This window comes from Mauremys reevesii, unplaced genomic scaffold (genome assembly GCF_016161935.1).
Source record: "Mauremys reevesii isolate NIE-2019 unplaced genomic scaffold, ASM1616193v1 Contig147, whole genome shotgun sequence".
Taxonomy (NCBI): Eukaryota; Metazoa; Chordata; order Testudines; family Geoemydidae; genus Mauremys; species Mauremys reevesii.
The window spans coordinates 60602-80041 of NW_024100768.1; the positions used below are offsets into that span (position 1 = coordinate 60602).

The 19440-nt window shown below is 54.0% G+C and overlaps 2 protein-coding genes across 2 annotated transcripts; both read right to left on the bottom strand.

Annotated features, from left to right (window-relative positions):
• Positions 1-295: 295 nt before the first annotated feature.
• On the bottom strand, positions 296-1914 carry LOC120393098 (protein S100-A16-like). The gene is made up of 3 exons (XM_039517713.1): positions 1902-1914; positions 1467-1636; positions 296-941 (listed from the first exon to the last, which is right to left on the bottom strand). Exons 1-3 carry the CDS (start codon positions 1912-1914, stop codon positions 801-803), a joined length of 324 nt encoding a protein of 107 aa, XP_039373647.1. The 3' UTR covers positions 296-800.
• A 6672-nt stretch (positions 1915-8586) lies between these two features.
• On the bottom strand, positions 8587-17838 carry LOC120393100 (C-type lectin domain family 2 member D-like). Its single transcript, XM_039517716.1, has 5 exons — positions 17787-17838; positions 17058-17162; positions 12483-12670; positions 11202-11305; positions 8587-8966 (listed from the first exon to the last, which is right to left on the bottom strand). The coding sequence occupies exons 1-5, from the start codon at positions 17836-17838 to the stop codon at positions 8813-8815; spliced, it is 603 nt and encodes a 200-aa protein (XP_039373650.1). The 3' UTR covers positions 8587-8812.
• Between the last annotated feature and the right edge of the window lie 1602 nt (positions 17839-19440).

A 19440-nucleotide genomic window follows, 5' to 3' on the forward strand; every position in this document is an offset into this window, starting at 1 on the left:
GGAGGATGCGAGGCGGAGGGGGGGGATGCCGGGCGGAGAGCAGGGGAGGATGCCGGGGTGGAGGACAGGGGGATGCCAGGGCGGCTGAGAAGGTCCCAGAACTTGGCCTGTCGAGTCCCGCCTGCAGTGTGACAATGATGTGCCCAGCCTGGGAGCGCCCCACTGCCCTCTGCTGGCTCTGGGCTGTACTGCATGTCCACACACCAGAACCGACCCGTCCAATCCAGGCTGCAGTAAGAACAGAGACGCAGCCGGAGCTCAGAGCAGACTCTTTATTCAAGCCATGTTACCGAGTGACAGTGGGTGGCGGAGGGAGGGCAGCCCATAGGGGTTGGGGGAGAGATCCCAGCGACGGGGCAGGGATCGGTGTGGGAGCCCAGCAGCTGGAGAGATGGGTGGGGTGGGCGTCCCATGCCAGGGCTGGATGGGGGCGTTTAATTGTGAGGGATCCTGGCAGCAGGGTAGCAGGGTAGGGGGTGATATGGGGAGCACAGGCCAGAGTGGATTCGGGGTGTACGGGGTGACTCCCAGCAGTGGGGGAGTTGGGCAGCATGGAGAGTAAAGGCGATGGTGTGATCAGGGTGGGATCCTGGTGGTGGTGGTGGGGGAATGGGGGCAGCATGAGACATGCAGAATGGGGATGGGAGTGGAGGGATCCCAGCAGGCAGATTAAGGTCACTGGGTTTCCAAGAGTGGGGGAGGTGCAGGTTTGCTTTGAGTCTTTAAGGCAAAGGATTTGGAGGCCTTTCCGGATGCGGCGCGTGCCTCGGTTTCCCCACCCAACACAACCCCCCCAGTCACTACTCGTTATAATCGCGGCGCCGGATCACTTGGCAAATCCAGGCGATGAGTTGCCAGTACTCGTCGAAGGAGATTTTCTGATCTTTGTTGGCATCTAACTTCTCAAACGTGCGCATCACGGCCGCCTCGACCTCCGTGTTCTAAAACACACCAAAGAAACAGGGAGTCAGCGCTCGGGGCAGCGTCTGGCACGTGGATCAGTAACAGGCTCTACTGCTGGGATGGATGCAATACCACCCCCTGCTGGAGGGGATTGGCCTAGCAGGGCTCCCCCACACACAGACGTGTGTATAAAGGAGAGGTGAGATACAAGCTTGAAGCCCATTGGCAGAGCTGTGAGGGCTGTGGGGAGCCAGAGCTGGCGTAGCAGGTGTCAGTGGGTCAGGATTTAGTGGCATTGGCAGAGCTGTGGGGAGGGGAGCCAAGTTCTGGGTTAGCAGGGGGCTGATGGGCTCCGAGGGAGTTCTGGGGATGGGGGAGCCAGGGCTGGGTTAGCAGGGGCTGCAGGTCTGGATTGAGGGGCACCGGCAGAGCCGGGGGGAGCCCCAGGACTGGGATAGCAGGAGGCTGGAGGGAAGGGCTGAGAGGTATTGGCAGATCCCCTTTGCTAGCAGTCAGTGGTTGATGGCTCTGGTTGCCTTGGGGTGCCGGTAGCCGGGTCTCACCGTGAGCTGATGGCTCAACTCGTTGCTGAGCAGGTTCTGGAAAGCCGCCTGGTCCAGCGCCTTCGCTCCAGGCGGGCCCTCGGCGTATCTGTAGAAGCTGTCCACAATCACACAGAGGCCGTGTTCCAGCTCAGACCCCTCCCCGGCCGTCTCGGCCGGCTTCCTTCCACCTCCAGAGCAAAGGCAGACGGTGTCAGTGTGGGCCCACCAGCCCCAGAGGCCTCAGCTAGGAGTCCATGTTCTGGGAAGGCTGGGGAGCACCTGCTGCTGGGGCCACCAGACCTGCCGCAGTCTGGGGGAGGTATGGATGAGGGGTGTGTGGTGGGGGGTTAGATAGATAGATGGGGCCCAGCTCTGCTATGGTGATGGTTGAGCATCACTTTGGGATTAAAGGTCAGTGACTCAAAGTGCTCTAAAGTCGACCTGTGAACACACGTTGTCTTGACATTTTCCCGCCCAGCTCCACAGCTGAACCTCCATCTCCTTAGGCCTCAGTAACCCAGCTGTAAAACGGGAAAAACAGACCTGCCCTTATCTAGTTAGATGGTAAACTCCTTGGGGCAGTGACTCTCTCCCTGTGTGTCTGTGCAGCGCCCGGCACAAGGGGGCCCTGATCTCAGCTGGGGCAGGGACTGTCTCTCCCTGTGTGTCTGTGCAGCGCCCGGCACAAGGGGGCCCTGATCTCAGCTGGGGCAGGGACTGTCTCTCCCTGTGTGTCTGTGCAGCGCCTGGCACAACGGGGCCCTGATCTCAGCTGGGTCACTTAGCTGTTTCTCTAATGCCGGCAGTTGGTGGGTTCTGGGTGAGTCTGACAGACTCGGGGTATAAGGGGAGTGTGCAGAGAAAATGATGCATTAAATTGAAGAGAGACCCTAGGACTTGGGCCATTGTTATTGGCTGATGTAGTGAAGGCTCCGTGCAGAACCAGGGCCCAGAATGGTCAGGTTCATTAGCGACGCGTCTCTTACCGCTCCTCTCCCCGGACGGCTCCGGCTGCAGACTCTGCCCCATGGGCCCACCGGGGAAAGTGCTCCTGGGTTGCTAGAGAGACCAGAATCGCAGTGAGTGAGCACCATGACGATTGTTCAGCAAAGAGCTCTCCCCTGCTATGGACTCAGGGCAGGGATGGGACGGGAATAGGGTGACCAGACAGCAAATGTGAAAAATCAGGAAGGGATGGGGGGTAATAGGCACCTATATAAGACAAAGCCCCAAATATCGGGACTGTCCCTATAAAATCAGGACATCTGGTCACCCTAGACGGGAAAGAGAAGCGCAGGGGGGCTGAATTTCAATGGGAGGGGATTGGTTGCTGGTTAGACGGTACCAGATGGGCATCCCCTTCCCCGGCAAGTTACGAGAGCCCAAGGGCTGGAGCCCCCTTCAAACCCCATTTGCGCCCCAATGCAGGTGCATGGACTGGCTAGACAGGGTGCATCAAAGCCGCCCTTCCAGCCCTGCCCCCGGCCTGCGTCCAAAGAACTGCCCTGTGCCCCGCGATCCATGGAAAGGCTGGAAGGGTTTGTGTCCAGGGAGATCCCAACTCTGGGCCCCCAGCCTGTCTCTGGTGGCGTGTGAAGCAGGGTCGTGTTCTCCAGGCCAGAAACCAGCCGTGCTCACACAGAGATTACGAGGACGTCTCTGCCGCAGTAAAACCCTGGGGGCTGGGCCGTGGCTGATGACTCCAGCTTGGGCCGTGGGGTGCAGCAGGGGGAGGGGCTCAGAGCCCAGGATCCAGAGTGAGCCGGAGCGTCTGCACTGCAGTCGAACAGCCCCACGAGCCTGCGGCCGCTGACAGGTCTCGCTGGGCCAGGGTCTAGGCTAGATGCTGGTAGTGCTCAAAGGCCTGGGAAATAGGCTCTGGCGCTTCCCACTGTCAGCAAACTGCCCGGGGTCCTGGTGACTGGGGGCCCAGTTGGGCTGGGACATTTAAAGCCGAGCAGGATGCTCACTCACCTGGGTGGGGGCTGCTGCTCCCAGGGACCGGGAAAGCCCGAGATCCGAGCGGGCTGCACACAGAGGCCGGGTGTGGGGCAGGGCGCCGGGGGCTATTTCTAGGACGGTGCCTCATCTGGGACGAGACAGCTGGTCCCGGAGTGGCAGGTGGCAGGGTGACGGGGACTGGGCTGCCGGGGAGGAGTCTGGGCACCGACACAGGGGCCTGCTCTGACGCAGCTAAAGCAAGGGGACGGGGGGGCTGATCCGAACCCTCCCCTCCCAGCAGGGTCCGTGATCAGTGACAGCAGGAACATTGCTCAGGAAAGGAGGGAAGCCTACTGGGACACACGCGTAGCCAGAGGGACTCCTTAATCACAACAGAGCCTCTGGGGTTTGTTTACACTGCATTGTAAACCCGGGTCTGTGGGATCCAGACTGGAGCATCCACACTGCATTGTAAACCCAGATCTGGTCTGTAGGACCCGGCCTTGAGTGTCCCCATTGCATTATAAACCCAGATCTGGTCTGTGGGCCCCGGCCTTGTGGACATGGTGTTTCCAAGTCTGTGCTTGCAGTGTGAACCTGGGCTGACAACTGCTGGCTCTGGGTCTCACAGCCATGCGAGCCGGTCCATACCGCACCACACAGACCTTCTGACTCCGGTCTGTGACTTGAACTGTGTCCACACTGAAAAACGACAGGGGCTCAGACACCCTAGAATAAAGACCGTAGGCCACGCTGACAGGACGGGGGACTTTATCCTGGGAAGCAGCGACAGAGAATGGTGGCAGATAATGAGCTGGACATGAGCTCCCAGTGCGATGCTGTGAGCAGACGAGCTAATGTGCCCCTGGGATGTATAAACGGGATCTCGAATAGGAGCCAGGAGGTTATTTTACCTCTGGATTCCGCCCTGCTGCGACCGCGGCTGGGATTCTATCCTGGTGCCAGAAGGATGTTGATAAATTGCAGAGGGCTCGGGGAAGAGCCACGAGAAGGATTAAAGGATTGGAAAACCTGCCGTACAGTGATAGACTCCGGGAGCTCAAACTACTTAGCTTAACTATGGCCTGGTCTACACTGGTGGGGGGAGGGGTCGAACTAAGGTACGCAAGTTCAGCTACGCGAATTTCGCGTAGCTGAACTTGAACTACCTTAGTTCGAACTACTTACCTGTCCTGATGGCGCGGGATCGAAGTCTGCGGCTCCCCCGTCGACTCCGCCACCGCCATTCGCGGTGGTGGAGTTCCGGAGTCAACGGGAGCGGGTTCGGAGTTCGATATATCGCGTCTAGATGAGACGCGATATATCGAACTCCGAGAAGTCGATCGCTACCCGCCGACCCGGGCGGGTAGTATGGACGTACCCAAAGAGAAGGTGAAGGAGAGAGTTGATCTCAGACTGTCAGTACCTACATGGGGAACAAATATTTAACAATGGGCTCCTCAATCCAGCCCCCCTGAACGTCATTAACGGCCTCTCCTGGGGCCTGAGAGGGGGCAGCTGTGGCAGGGGCTGCAGGGAGCAGGAGGTTCTTGACCAAGGAGTTGGGCAGGGAAGATGGAGCCAGAGGGCAGAGCAGCAGAGGGGGTTGGGCAGGGAAGATGGAGCCAGAGGGCGGAGCAGCAGGGGGGGTAGACTAAGGCAGGCTGGTGGGCTTGTGGGCTGAGTCCCTGGCAGAGTCTGGTCCCCCAGGCAGGGGGCAGATGCTGCAGGGGGAGTCAGACACTTTCTCAGCGGAGCACCACTTGCCTGGGCACACTTGGGTTAGGGGCTCCAGGAGAGTCAGAGCAGGAGCGACGGTGTTGCCGGCCCAGAGGGCCCGAGGGGGGCAACAGCAGGGTTCGTTGCCCGGTGTGCTTCGCTCCAACAAACACACCAAGGTGGAGAAGCAGACAAAGTTTATTTGAGATCTCAAAGCGGGATGCTAGGAGACAGACACGTCTCAAATCAAGCACACAGCTACAGGCAGCTTTTCTCTTTTTATACATAACTTTAGCTAAGCCTTTTCTATTCCCCCCCACTCCCCCTCTTCCCCCCTTGTAGTAGTTACACTGTGCAATAGAAATCACATTAAGCAGTTAAGTCATACTTGGCGGCAATCAATCTAGCTTGTTAGTAACTCTTTTTTGAACTGTTATCTTGTCTTACTTTCTTTGATCTGTTATTTTGCCCCTTAGCCAGGAGCAAGCAGGCCTCATTATAGCAGGACTCATTATTACCTTCTGGTACAGGTGTTGCAACTGATAACTAGCTGTTACACATTCCATTCTCTGTTGCTGGCCTGTTAGGTCAATTAAAGTTCAAACATGGACGGGCTTTGGTTAGACATGGAATAACTTTGGTTCATTCAGGCCTAGTGCAGAAAGGCTTCATTGACACTTGTGGTCTTCCACCCTCCCGAGTTACCTAGTTACCTAGATTTATGCCTAATGACACCAACAACGGGGAAAACACTGGCCCGATTTTTCCTTTAATAACAGGAGCCATTTAACCACGTGCTCCGGGCTGTAGCTTTGGGCTCCGGTCCCCCGGCCTCTGCAGCAGCCCCAGGTGCACTCGCAGCGTTGTCTCTTTCAGGTTCTCGGCCTAGCTGCAAATCTGGAATTCCTGCCGCATGGAGACACCGAGACGCGGCTTTGATGGCTCCCATTGTCGCCCTGGCAGGGGTGTTCCCAGCCCTCCCTACCCCCCGGCTCCATGTGTCCCATCCCCCCACCTCTGTCCTACTCATATTCGCTCCCCCTCCCATCTTCTCTGGCTCAGTGCTTGGGTCATAAACTATTTGTAGAGGAGACAGTGTCCAAACTTCCCTCTGGCTGTGGTTACAGCTGAGTCACAAACCCCTGGCACTGCCTGGGGTCTCTCTGCTGAGCCCCTGGCCTGGCCTGGCAGGGGGGTCTCTTCAGAGGTGGTCGCTCCCATCTCTGGGGCTGTGGTGCCACCGAGTGGACACCTCTGGCTCCTGCTTCATTGAGAAGAAAGCCTTTCCCTGCCTGGTCATTGCTCTGGCGCAGGTGTTTGCACCCTCTGCTGGGCCCCTGCTCCCCTCTGCCAAGGATCTAAGCAGGACCCCCCCCACCTGTCCCATTTTAACAACCCGGGAAGAGCAGAGGTGACTTAAACCCCGCACCTGCCCTGGCTCTGCAGGGATGCAGGTGACAGCAACACACAGGGGCTGGTCCATAGATTTTTAAGGCCAGACGGGACCATTTGCTCAAAGGCCCAGGCTGGGACTGTCAGAGCCGTCCAGTGGAGTTAGACGCACAGGTCCCAGTAAATTTCAGCTCCCTTGGGTCTCTTTGAAGCCCCAGTCACCCCCTGTAACTGTGAAAGTAGATGCCCCGGGAGGATGCTCAGTCACTTACCTTGGGGCCCAGCTCCCGGAGGGCGGCCTGGTTGTCTCTGCTTCGGCCAGAGGTTTAATACCATGTAGCCCTCTTTGTCCTCCATTGGCCAAGCACAGCCCTGGTTTGATTTCCCAGCAGGTACTCAGAAGGGGGAAGGAGGCCCCCCATTAACTGGCCCTCAGAGTTGGTGAATAAGTTTCTCTGCTCCTAGTTTAGCTGTGATGGACACTTGATGATTTTACACCCTCCACCAGCTGGTTTTTAATCCCTAATTTGTTACCTTAGAAGTGACTGTGCTGCTGTTTTGAAATTTCCCAGATGCACATCTTGTGTGCAGGACAGACCAGAGGAACTCTGAATACATCAGAGAATAAATGGTACCAGAATCATCAGTAACAGTGAATGCAGCTCCTGCCTGGAGGATTTCCATTCTCACTTGAAATCAATTCTATGTGAACCCCGCCACAGCAGCTTGGCAGGTAACCCTGGCTCCTACTGTCCCAGAACCAGGAGTCACTCTCTCTGGAAGAGGTTGCAGGACTCACTGTAACGGAAAACACAGTCACCATGCTAAAGGGACACTATCAGCTTGAAATACAATAGGCCAGATTCTCATTCGCACCAAGGCCCCTTTATTTACACCGCTCCAGCAGTGCCATCCCCTGCTGTTCAAAAACCATGCATAAGGCCCTCAAAAATCATGAGAGTTTTAGAAAAAAAACACTTTGGGGTTTTTTGGTTACTTTCTGGTTTCTGGGCATCTAGGTCGCACTAAAGTCACATTTTCAAACTTTTCTCCCCAACCCTTTTTTAAATGAGAATCTTGCTTTGTTTAAAATCACCTGACTCCAGGAGCTGGGGCTTAAAGGAAAAACACCAAAAATCATGAGACTTGTGATAAAAATGTGATAGTTGGTAACATGGGCAGTGAAAAGGAAGCTAAATGTGTGGGAAATTTTTATTTCCAGGGTTATTTTTATTTCAACCAAAAACTGGAAAATTTCAACTAAAGTTTTCTGCTGTGATTTTCATTCTGGAAGAAAGGCAATTTTTTGTCAAGTAAAGTGGCTAGAAAATTTTCAATCAATTCTGCTCATAACTACAGCAGGAGAGCAATGTTCAGCCAGCAGGGTGATTTGTAAGTTGATGAGGCACCTTCTAACACTTTAGGTGTAGCAGTGATGTGCTGTACATCCCCAGCACTTCTGTCGTCTTTCCTTTCATCAGTCTGGTAGGTGCAAGATCAATGCTGAGAGTGCCTCTGATGCTACCAAAACAGTTATTTTACTCTTTCCTTGTCAGCCTTCTCCTCTTTATCTCCACCTGGTTCTCACCATGTTCTGAGTGGGAGCTCTTTCGGTAGGAGCTTCCTATGTGTATGCACAGCACTTAACACAAAGGGGCCCCACTCCATGACTGGAGGCTCCCACCAATACTGTAATACTAATTATTAGGGCTGTCAATTAATCATGGTTAACTCACATGATTAACTCAAAAAAATTAACAGTGCCATGTGAATACCTGTTCTCACTTTCAGGTGACACTGAGCAAGAAGTGGGAGCATTATCTCCTGCAAATGTAAACAAACTTGTTTGTCTGAGCAAGTGGCTGAACAAGGAATAGGATGGAGTGGACTTGTAGGCTCTAAAGTTTTACATTGGTTTAGTTTTGGATGCAGGTTTCTTTTGTACATAAATCTACACTTGTAAGTTCAACTTTCATGGTAAAGAGATTCACTAATACAAGTACTGTAGTGCAATTGAAAATACTATTTCTTTTATTTTTACAGTGCACATATTTGTAATAAAAATACAAAGTGTACAGTGCTCACTTTTCTTTTATTCTATGTTGTAATTGAAATCAATATATTTGAAAATGTAGAAAACATCCAAAGTATTTAAATATATGGTATTCTGACGAACGGGGACATGGCTCATTCAAGTAGGTGAGAGTTGTATCCATGTCATTTCTGTGCATCTGAAGTGGGGTTTTATACCCACGATAGCTTATCTGTTAGTCTTTAAGGTGCCACCGCACTCCTTGTTATTTCTAGGAGGCTTATTTTGGAGCTCCCTTCCAGTGCGTTCCTTTCCCCATCACATACACCTCAGGTTTGCTACAGATCCACCGTCTTTCCATGTAGCACCGTGAGCTGCTGACCCCTTTCTTGTCATTCAGATACGCGCAGTCACTGCCTCCTCTTATCCGAAACCTGCAACACAGAAGCCGGAGAGCTGCAGTCAGGTGGAGCCTGAGCATTTCACACCCGCTATACCTGGAACCAGCTAGAGCGAATGGCCCAGGATAGAAGACTATGGAGATCTGTTGTTGGTGGCCCATACCCCAGTTGGGGTGACGGGCATGAATGAATGAATGATGACAGCCAGGGGAGCCGTTCTCCACAGTGCAGGCCTGAGTGCGCAGCAGCTCCTCTCACAGCCCCTCAGGAGCAGAGCGGAGCAAATCGTTCATTGTTCAGCTCATGGGCCAAACAGAAATATAGTTTGGTTCAAACCAAAACTGATTTGTTTCCCCCTCCACCCCCCCCTCACTGAAATGAAAACTCTTCATTTCAGCTCAAAAGACGCCTGAAAACAAAATGAAACAGAAAAAAAATTGTGTTGCATCAACTGACACATTTCATTTAACCCAAAACCAAGTTTTTCATTTCAATTTTGGGTGTTTTTCAACTTTTGTTTTTTGGGTTTTTTTTTTTTTAAAGAAATAACTAAATTTCAAAAACAAAACATCAGTTCAAAACAAAAAGTCTAAATGTTTAGATTTCACTGTTATTTTTTTAACTTCATTTTCTCCCCCCAGCCAACACTATTTGCTGGATTTGCAAACAGTTACATTGCCCCCAAAATGCACTTTTTGGGAAAGTTACTATTTGCTGGAGAAAAAAAATATTGGCCTGACTCTATTCAGGATTCTCCCAACTGCACAGGCAGATCTAAGAAGATGGACTGGTCGCCATGAAGATGGGTGGATATTTTGATCCCACTCTCGGCTCACTCCCGCCCAGCCTGGGTTAGGACGGGCCCCTGCAGGTCCAGACTCCCCAGCACAACCCAGCCAGGCTGCCCCGGGGCAGAGACTCCAGATGCATTTGCACGGCAGCGAGCAGCTGTAACCACCAGGTGAAAGAGCCAGATGGGGGCTCCCTGGACAGTTTCCATCATCCCGTCAAGGCAGAGGCCTCTCAGGACAGACTGCACCGAAGTGGCAGCAGCACAGGGACTGCAGCACAAACCCAGCAGCGCTGTGAGATGACATCAGCTCTTGCAGTGCCTCACGTCAGCGCTGGAGGCAGCACTTTGGCCCTGGGTGAAGGGCAGGATCAAGGCAAACCCCACATGGGGCTCCCCACGTTCCCATCCCAGCTAGTGACAGGTCACATACACCACAGTCATCTGCCAGGGGGCCAGCGCCACTCTGAGCAGACTAGGGTCTCCCCCTCCCCCAGTCTGTCTCCAGGTGGGTTGGGTCCATCCCAGGGAAGGGACCACCCTCCCACCTGAGCAGAGGACTCTGGGTGGGATCCCCCATTGACATTATCTCAGTCAAGCCTTGAGGAGGTGGCAGCAGCCAGGACTCCCCATGAAGAGTCCTCTACTGGGATGGGCTTGGGGGAGCCCCCCAGGGCAGCAAGTTTCAGAGTTAACATCCCATTGAGATGCATGGAGCAGTTCCCCCTTCTGAGCTATTGGCTCAGGCTCTCTGCAGACTCAGGCAGGTGCTGCTATGTTGGTTACACTCAGGTCACATTTCCCAGCAACCACAAGGAACAGAGACTTTTGTCTATGTGACTGTACTGCAATCACATGACTCCAGGATCTGAGGCCCTAAACATGCACTATAGTGCCTGGACCTTGGTCAGGGCTCTCTGGGCATATAGAGTTAGGTTCCTAGATTTATACTGGGCACCTGAATGGCAGTGGCCTGTGACAGTTTGGGGAATACATACCTGCATCAACTCCTGGGTCCCTATTTGTTTTGTGACAGACCATTTGATCGCAAATTTTAACATTAGTGCCTTGTTGCAGATTCAGAGGCCTCACCGACCAAGTCACTCAAACCTGCTGGCTGCAATCCTCCGGCTCCCTCCTTTTCCCAGGGGTGGGGGTGGTGTCAGACACCCCAGGGACCTTGCTGAAGAGGGCAGGGGAAGGACAGCAAGTGTCCCAGCTGAAATCCCAGCGCGCTGCAAGGGCACCTCTGGCTGTGGCCGGCTCTGTCTCCGGCCCAGCACCATGCTGCGGGGTGGAGCCAAGAGTTCTGGGACACGCTGGCTCCCATCAGTCTCTGATACACGCAGGACGTGACTGGACCAGGTCGTGTCTGGTTGTTTCAGTAGCACTGAATGGTGGATCCACCTGAACTTAAACAGCTCAGATACCAGAAACCCCAAGCCCAGGGAATTAGTAAACAGGGATGAGAGACTTACAGGAGGTTGAATTCGGTGCCATTGGTCCATTTCCAGGGCTGCCCCTGCTCCTTCTGGAGGCCAATCCAGTGGTCATGGACACCCTTATAGCGCAGCAGGAACATCTTAAAGAAAGCCGAGGAACATTATAGATCAGTCCCAGCTCTGGTGCCCCCTCCCCCCAGGGCTCTGTGCTGCAGAGAATCCCAGTCACACATTGAAGGGGCTCAATTTATTTTCAGAAGGACGCTGGATTTCCCCCTCTCTCGTGCAAAGCACAAGGTCTCCAGGCAGTATTAACCCTCCCACCGCACACAGCAGCCCCGCCCCTGTGCTCCCAGTCACCCGCACCCCAAGTTCCCCTGGCCTGGGGGCAGCTGCTGGGTCTGAGCTCTCTGCAGAGACGTCTCTTCTCACAGAGCAGCCGCAGCTCACCACAGCAAGATAAGAGGAGGGAGGGAGTCAAGGGAGGGGAGGGGTCAATCTGAAAAGGGAGTGGTCAATGCTGAGAGGAGGCCCCCAAATCCCCATCCTCAGCCAAGAAGGGGAAGTGTGAGAAGACCCTCTACATCAGTGGTTCTCGACCAGAGGTACGTGTACCCCTGGGGATACACAGGGGTCTTCCAGGGGCACATCAACTCATCTAGAGATTTGCCTAGTTTTACAACAAGCTACAGGAAAAGCAGTAGTGAAGTCAGTTCAAACTAACATTTCATACAGACACTGACTTGTTTATACTGCTCTATGTACTGTACACTGAGAAGTATTTTCAATATTTCTATTCCAATTAATTTTATAATTATATGGTAGAAGTGAGAAAGGCAGCAGTTTGTCAGTAATAGTGGCTGTATTTGTAAGCAAGTAGTTTAAGTGAGATGAAACTGGGGGTACACAAGATATATCAGCCTCCTGAAAGGGGTACAGTGGTCTAGAAAGAGTCACTGCTCTACATCCTCAGCCAGTGAGAGAGGAGCCACCCCCCCAATCCTCAGCTGGCTGCTCCTTTCCCACCCCCAAAGCAGGAGCACTGGCTGTGTTCTCCATCCCACTCCAGGCAGCCCAGCCCTAGACAGGGGTTGTCTCCTACAGAAGGGTGGGGGCAGCTGAGAGTGGGTGATCTCTAGCGTTTGGGTGTGACCATAGGGGAACCCTGGGTCTAGCCAGGGCTGGGATTCAGCTGCTGGTTGTTCATTCACTCCATCCTCCCAGCACAAGAGGGCTCAGAGCTGCTCCTCACCCCCAGGTCCTACTGCAGCTGGTGCTGTGCCAAGGCCAGTGTATCGCAATTAGAGAGTCTCTCACCATTTCCTGCTCACTGTCGATCCCAGCCAGGGAGGCGCCAAGGGAGGAGCAGTTGCTCCAGCTGTAGGTCCAGTTCCCTTCAGTCTCAGAGAAATAGTAGCATTTCCCTCGGTACCCGACCCAGCCTTCCGGGCAGCAGGGCACAGCAGGGGGCCCCAGATCAGTTGACTGAAGCTTAGGTCTCGGCACTGAGAATGAAACAGTAACATGTGGTGTGAGTGGGACCTGCTGCCCGGCCATGAGGAGAACACGGGGAGATGAGCCCCTGAGCCCCAGGCTTCTGAGACACCTCGAACCCTGGCAGGTGCTGGGAGGGCATGAGGGAGCCAGGAGGACACTGGGAATCCAGCCCCAGAGGGGGGTTATCTGACCCTGGCCTCACTCTCTTGGGTTCCTATTCAAGAGCTCATGCTATGAAACCCAGCACAGAGCTGGGCCCAAGCTCAGTGTTAGAGCAGGGGGTGGGCAGGGAGCTGCAGAGGGAGGGGACAGTTATCGGGGTGGGGGGCAATAATTAATAGATAAGAGATCAAATTCAAAATGATTTGGCAGGTCTGTTACCCCAAAGAATCCTGCTAGCCTGGGGCCTGGGCTGCTTCTCCCCTCCCCCTGCTCTGCGCTCGGCTCCCCAGGAGAGGCAGGTTGAGATGAAGATGGGAACAAACTCCCTTCCCTTCCCCAGACTGAACACCTGCTGCCCGGGCCCGTCCAGCACAGCCAGACGCAGGGCGATGGAGATGTTTGCCAGGTTATGTTTGCCTGGCAGGAAGGGACACACCCAGCCTAGGGGTGTGTCACAGCTCAGAGCATTTCATCCCAGGTACAAGACCAACAGTCGCACGTTCAGAGGAATAAAAGGCAGGTGAATAGCTGAGGGATTTGAAGTAATTTCAGTCAGGGACACAAAATGGCCACTAGGAGGCATCAGACCTCAAGCAATAGGAGAGGGCCTGTGACACTGACGGACCAGGAACGTTTTAACTTGATTCATCTCTTACCTAGAGCCATTTCTTCTCCCACATAGCACTGCAAGAAGGAAACTCGTTGGAAACCCTCAGTGGAGCCCTTTCAATGCCCCAAGAGCGCAGCAGCAGGGTCACCCATGTAAACCATGAAGGAGACCAGTGAGAGGCCAGTGCAGTGGATGAGTAGCCAGAGACAGAGTTGTTAGGGTCACTATGGTAAGAGCTGCTAACCCAAATACCCCAAGACAACCTGCTTCAACACAAAAGTAAGACACCCCCCCAACCGCACACCCTGAGTTATCAGCCCACACTGGAACCCATGTGCGGTATCATTAAACAGTTACAACACATACTCCGGGGGGACCACAGCCTGAAAGATCTTTCCTAAACCCCCCTCTTCTGGCCTTCAAACAACCCTCCAACCTCATCAGAAGCAAGTTCCCCACAGATCAGGACAACCACTCAAAGCGACACTAGACTCTGCCAGGACAACAGATGCAAAACCTGCAGTTGTATCTCCACCACTACGATTATCAACACAACACACCTTTCAAGATCCATGGATCCCACACATGCCTATACAACATCTGGGGTAACCTCAGCCAATGCATCAAATGCCCCAACAACTACTATGTGGGTGAAACCAGACAATCATGACACCCTTGAATGAACCCACACAGAAAAATTATAAAAAAAACAAAAAACCCACTATCACTCATGGTTGAACACTTGTTACAAAAGCAACAACGAATCCTGTGGTACCTTATAGACTAACAGACATTTTGGAGCATGAGCTTTTGTGGGTGAATACCCACTTTGTTGGATGCAAGTACATTCACCCACGAAAGCTCATGCTCCAAAATGTCTGTTAGTCTATAAAGTGCCACAGGATTCTTTGTTGCTTTTACAGATCCAGACTAACACGGCTACCCCTCTGATACTTGTTACAAAGTAATCACTTGATATCTGACCTCTCAGTACTCATCCTCAAAGGAAACCTGCCCAACGCCTTCAAAAGACGAGCCTGGAAGCTTAAAGTCATAACTTTGCTAGACACTAAGAATCCTGGACTGAGACACGGGATTTATGGCTAATTATAACAATCTGTGACCCACTAGCCCCCTTGTTTTGTTTTATGTCTGCAGAGGTGTTAATGAGCCACTCCACCTTGAATGGTCCCTCAGAATGCACGTTAGTTACTGATTCTAAACAATCTGTCCCACCTTGTGACTCCCTGAGAACCTTTGCAAGACCCGAAGAAGAGCATCTGTGTAGCCCAAAAGCTTGTCTCTTGCACCAGCAGAAGTTGGTCCACGTGATGGGGTGTCTGCCCCACACAAGGTTGGGAGGGGTTAAATTGGTTAAATGGGCCAATTAACTGCCTAGGCTGCACCTGGAGGAAGAGCCAGGGAGCAGGGATTGATTAGATGAGGCACAGCCAGATGGGCAGAGGAGAGGCCTGTATAAAGCAGAGGAGCTGAGAGGAGAAAGGGGCTGCAGGGACATAGTCTGTGGTCACCTCTCGGGAGGAGGGAGCTTGGGCTGGCAGAGAAAGAAGGCAATAGAGGAAGGCAATAGAGGAAGGCAATGCTCCAGTGATAAGCAGCAAGGTACAGATTAGTGCAGGGCTTGTCTAGGGTCCCTGAACTGGAACCTGGAGTACAAAGCAGGCCCAGGTTCCCTACCAGCCACTGGGGAAGTGGCACTGGGCAGGCAGTGGAGAACAGATTGCCTGGTCACGCAGAGGGAGCTGGAGCTCCTGGAGCGAGAACAATGGGGTGGAGAGACCACCAAAGGAGGAACAAAAACAATGAGGCATATATTTGGGCATAAGCTTTCGTGGGCTATAATCCACTTCATCAGATGCATGGAGTGGAAAATACAGTAGGAAGATCTATATAACAGTACATGAGAAGATGGGAGTTGCCTTATCAAGTGGGGGAGTAGTAGAGACAATTCAATTAAAGTGGGCTATTAACAGGACAAAAAGTCACCTTTGTCATGGTAATCAGGGCGGCTCATGTCAAACAGTTGACAAGAAGGTGTGAGTAACAGTAGGAGGCCCAGCACCTGGAAGGAGCCGATCCCCAGAGTGACCAGCAGGAGGAACCCTCTGTGGTGAGTGGACCCCCATGGCAGTCCAGTAAAAGGTATTACCTCACACACCCCGTCTCTAAATTTGGGAGACCATTAGGTGCTGAAGCCTTTGTGATCTAAGAACAAGCAGCCTGTGCACAAGGCATGTATTTCCCTACAGATAATGGTGCAGAGCCATGCACTCATGTACATGGAATGGAGCAGAGCAGTCCATGCATAAGACATTTTATGGCATCTCTTCAATGTATAATTTGTATCACTCATTTTAGGGAGTAGCTGCAGCTGAGAGCAGCACAATTTCAAATTTCACAGCCTCTGCAAAGTACTGGATATGTGAACTGTGTAGGCCCCAGGGAGGGGCTGCCAGGCCTACTAGGCCCCTTTAAATATTGCACAACAGCAATACAGCAAGGAGCTTTCAGTTCTGGGGCCTCTAACTGGTGCCACCTTCGCCCGGTGTCCCCATTGCAAAATGCTACAGGTTCTGGGGTGCTCCCTGCACCTGTATGTGCACAACCCCAAACTCACAGGTGCTGCCTTGCACTGTGTGAGCCAATGCTGCCCATTCCAACAGCCTGTCGTTACAGCAGGGAGCTGGGAGTAGGGCCTACCGATAGCAGGGCAGTTTGCACCAGTGCACTCTGGGTGAGATAGTTACACCAGTGCACACCCCTGGTGTAGATGCACTGGAACCAGAGCGAGCCATGCAGCAACTTATTGCTGTGAACTGCACCAGCTTGTCTACATTAGCAGTTTGTACCAATTCACCTCCACTGACATTACATCAGCACAGAGGATTCCTAATGCAGGCAGACCTGGATTCAACCCCCTCTGCCAGCGCTAAACCCTCCTGGGATCCAGTGATCCAATCCCAGGGAAAGAGAGAAATCCCCTGCTGGGAGCATGTCACAGCACCCTCTTCCCCAGGCTACTGGGCAGATACAGCAGGGTTCACATTCACCACGAACAGCCGCCCTCTGCACTAACATGCACTGTCTGTGCAAACCGGGGGAGTGAATGGAGCTAAGGGACCCTTCACTGCCACAGTCCTCAAGGGGTGAGTTTCAATGCTGCAATAAGGAGGTGTCGACACTGAATTCTGTGGCTCATTTCAGCCCGGCCCTGGGCATGACCCAGCAATGCAGGAAGGCCAGGCTGGTACCTCAGGGTGACAGGCTGCAGGCAATGGGCTCATTGTTGCTCTGAATCTTGTCCCCTCAACCACCCCCAGGAAGTGACTGCTCATGGGGCATGGCAAAGGGGACCTAGGCCCAAAGTGCTGCAAGTTCTGCGGGTGGCAGCTAACATGGATCCGCTCATCCCGACGCACAGAGAGAGGCCTCACATGCGGGTCTCTGGGAGGGAGCGGGAGAAGGGTCTGCAAGGAACATCCTCCAGGAATCCTCTGGCCCAGCTGCTGAAGCGAGACAGGCCATGAGGAGAGACTGACTACGGTAGCTCCAGGGAGGGAAAGACAGGGCGGGGGGGGGGGGGAAGGGCCCTGGAAATTCACCTGCCAGAGGAGCGATGGCAGCGATCAGAACCAAGGACACGGAGGTGAGGACAACAGCTACGATGATGGTACGTGCTTTGTGTGTCTTGCAGTTACGAGGAGGTTCTGAAACACAAAGACCCGTCAGGCCGGGCCGCGAGGACACGTCTCACTGACGGCACCAGGGCTGGAGCTGCCCTAGAACATGCCCCGTTCTGTCGATGGCTCCTTCCCTCAGACGCTCTGGGAGAGGAGCCCGGAGGCTCAGGCAGGCTGGGGCTGGCAGAACAGTCCCTCCTTCCCCTCAGCCCAGCACCCTCCCCGGGCACCCCCAGCCAGGCTGTCACGGGGCCTGGTGAGCTCAGGGGCACAGAGACAAGGACCCACATGTTCTGCTGGCAGGAGCTCAAGCTGCCCCAATACCCACCCTTGCTCTGCCCCCTGCCGAGCGCTGGCTGGGCCCACACTGCCGAGTGCACCTGTCCCCACACACTGGGGTCTCACACTGGCCACACACAGCAGAAGGGGGGAGGATGAACCAGGCAGAGCTGGGCCAGGGCTGTCCCAGGGGGTCTGACACACCCAGCCCAAAAGGCCCCTGCACAGCCCCACGGGCACCGCTGTGTGCGCCAGGCAGCAGCTGTGAGCTGGGATCGGTGCCCTGAGAGCCCCTGGGGGAGATCCAGTCCCTGCTGCCCACAGACGGGGGGTGCTGGGCACTGGCTGCTGCCACTGAGAACATGGCCCCACGTGGGGCAGCCTCAGGGTCTCTCCAGCCTGGTCCCAGGCAGCGACGCCCCATTACCTGGCTCCTGGACAGTCTTCAGGTGTCCATTGCCACCATTACATGCACCCCCACTGCAGCGGCATTTCACTCTCAGCAGCCCCAGTTGCTGACTCCATTGTCTCTCTTGGCGACACTCAGGCTACAGATGCTGCTGCCAATGCTGGGCTGGGATCAGATCCTCTGTCTGACTGGGTCCAATTCAGCGGCAGCAGTGAGGCCAAGCTGGGGCAGGGATCCTGACCCTGGCTCACGCTCCCTGTTCTGGACTCTCCAGCCAATGTGGAAGCTGAAACAGACCAAGCAGGGTGATTTGTGGTTTCTCATTCCCTGCCCAGCAGCCCAACTCCCTGCTCGAGGTGGTGCCCTGATGATTAAACCCCTTAGCCCCATTGGCCCCTACACCGCAAAGGGCTTTAGAGACCTAATCTGCTACAGGCCCCATCCATCAGGAAGGCGGGGAGAAGAGATATGGTTGCCAGGTACCTGGTTTTCAACCAAAAGTCCAATTAGCCACAGCAGCCAGCTCCACAGCAAGATGTTCCTCTGGCTCATAGGCGCAGGGGCAGCCAGGGGGCTCCGCACACTGCCCCTACCTTCAGCGCGAGCATCAACCCCACAGCTCACATTGACCAGGAACCACAGCCAATGGGAGCAGTGGGGGCAGCACCTGCAGACAGGGGCAGTGCACAGAGCCTCCCTGGCTGCCCCTAGGAGCCAGAGGCATAGGCGGTAGGTTATATCTGTGTGCGGTGCTCGAGCCCTGGCCCCCGGGGCACTGCCAGCGGGCCCGGGGGCGCTGCCAGCGGGCCCGGGGGCGCTGTAAACTTCTGTTTACATTTAAAGACACGTTCGGAATGGAATGTAAACAGAACTTCTGTTTACATTTAAAGGCACCTTCGGAATGGAATGTAAACAGAAGTTCTGTTTACATTTAAAGACAAGTTCAGAATGGAATGTAAACAGAAGTTCTGTTTACATTTAAAGACACGTTCGGAATGGAATGTAAACAGAAGTTCTGTTTACATTCCATTCCGAACGTGTCTTTAAGGACATTCCGACTCATATTTAGCAGCAGATCTCAGTGTGCAATGTCTCTCTGCTAAGTGAGTTCTGCTTCGCCAAATCTTGACAGGCAGCGAGCTAAGAGCTCTCTCTCTCTCTCTCAGTGGTTATTGCAGACAGATCAGTCACACACACATTGCACTGTGCTATCCAGGCTGAACTTTGAAGCAACTGCCCTGGTCAGAGCCTGTGCTCCAGTGCGCATGTCAACATTTCAGAAGCACCAGTCTTGTTACACAGTGACCTTGGGGCACACTGTGGGGTGCAGCACGGCCCCCCCTTGCACTGTTTCTGGAGTACAGTCAGTGGAGGTGCACAGTCCCACACACATGTGCCATGATCCCACAGCACAGTCATTACAGGGAGCATAGCCCCCCCGACCTGCATTTATCCCAGGGTGCAGTCACTCTGGGGTGCCTTGCCCCCCATCCAGGGGCGGCTGTAGGAATCCGGCAGCCCCAAGCAAGGCGGCATGCCGCAGGGGGCACGCTGCCGGGCGCCGGTCCCGCGGCTCCAGGGGACCTCTTGCAGACTTGCCTGTGGAGGGGCCACTGG

Excerpts from the sequence above, each read along its gene's own strand:
- LOC120393098 (XM_039517713.1), bottom strand. Across the intron at positions 942-1,466 it reads AGTTGAGCCATCAGCTCACG|AACACGGAGGTCGAGGCGGC; the intron begins GTGAGACCCGGC and ends GGTGTGTTTTAG.
- LOC120393100 (XM_039517716.1), bottom strand. The coding sequence starts at position 17,838 with ATGGGGCGTCGCTGCCTGGGACCAGGCTGGAGAGACCCTGAGGCTGCC. Across the intron at positions 12,671-17,057 it reads TGCCATCGCTCCTCTGGCAG|TGCCGAGACCTAAGCTTCAG; the intron begins GTGAATTTCCAG and ends TTTCATTCTCAG. Across the intron at positions 8,967-11,201 it reads GGCACCGAATTCAACCTCCT|GTTTCGGATAAGAGGAGGCA; the intron begins GTAAGTCTCTCA and ends TCTGTGTTGCAG.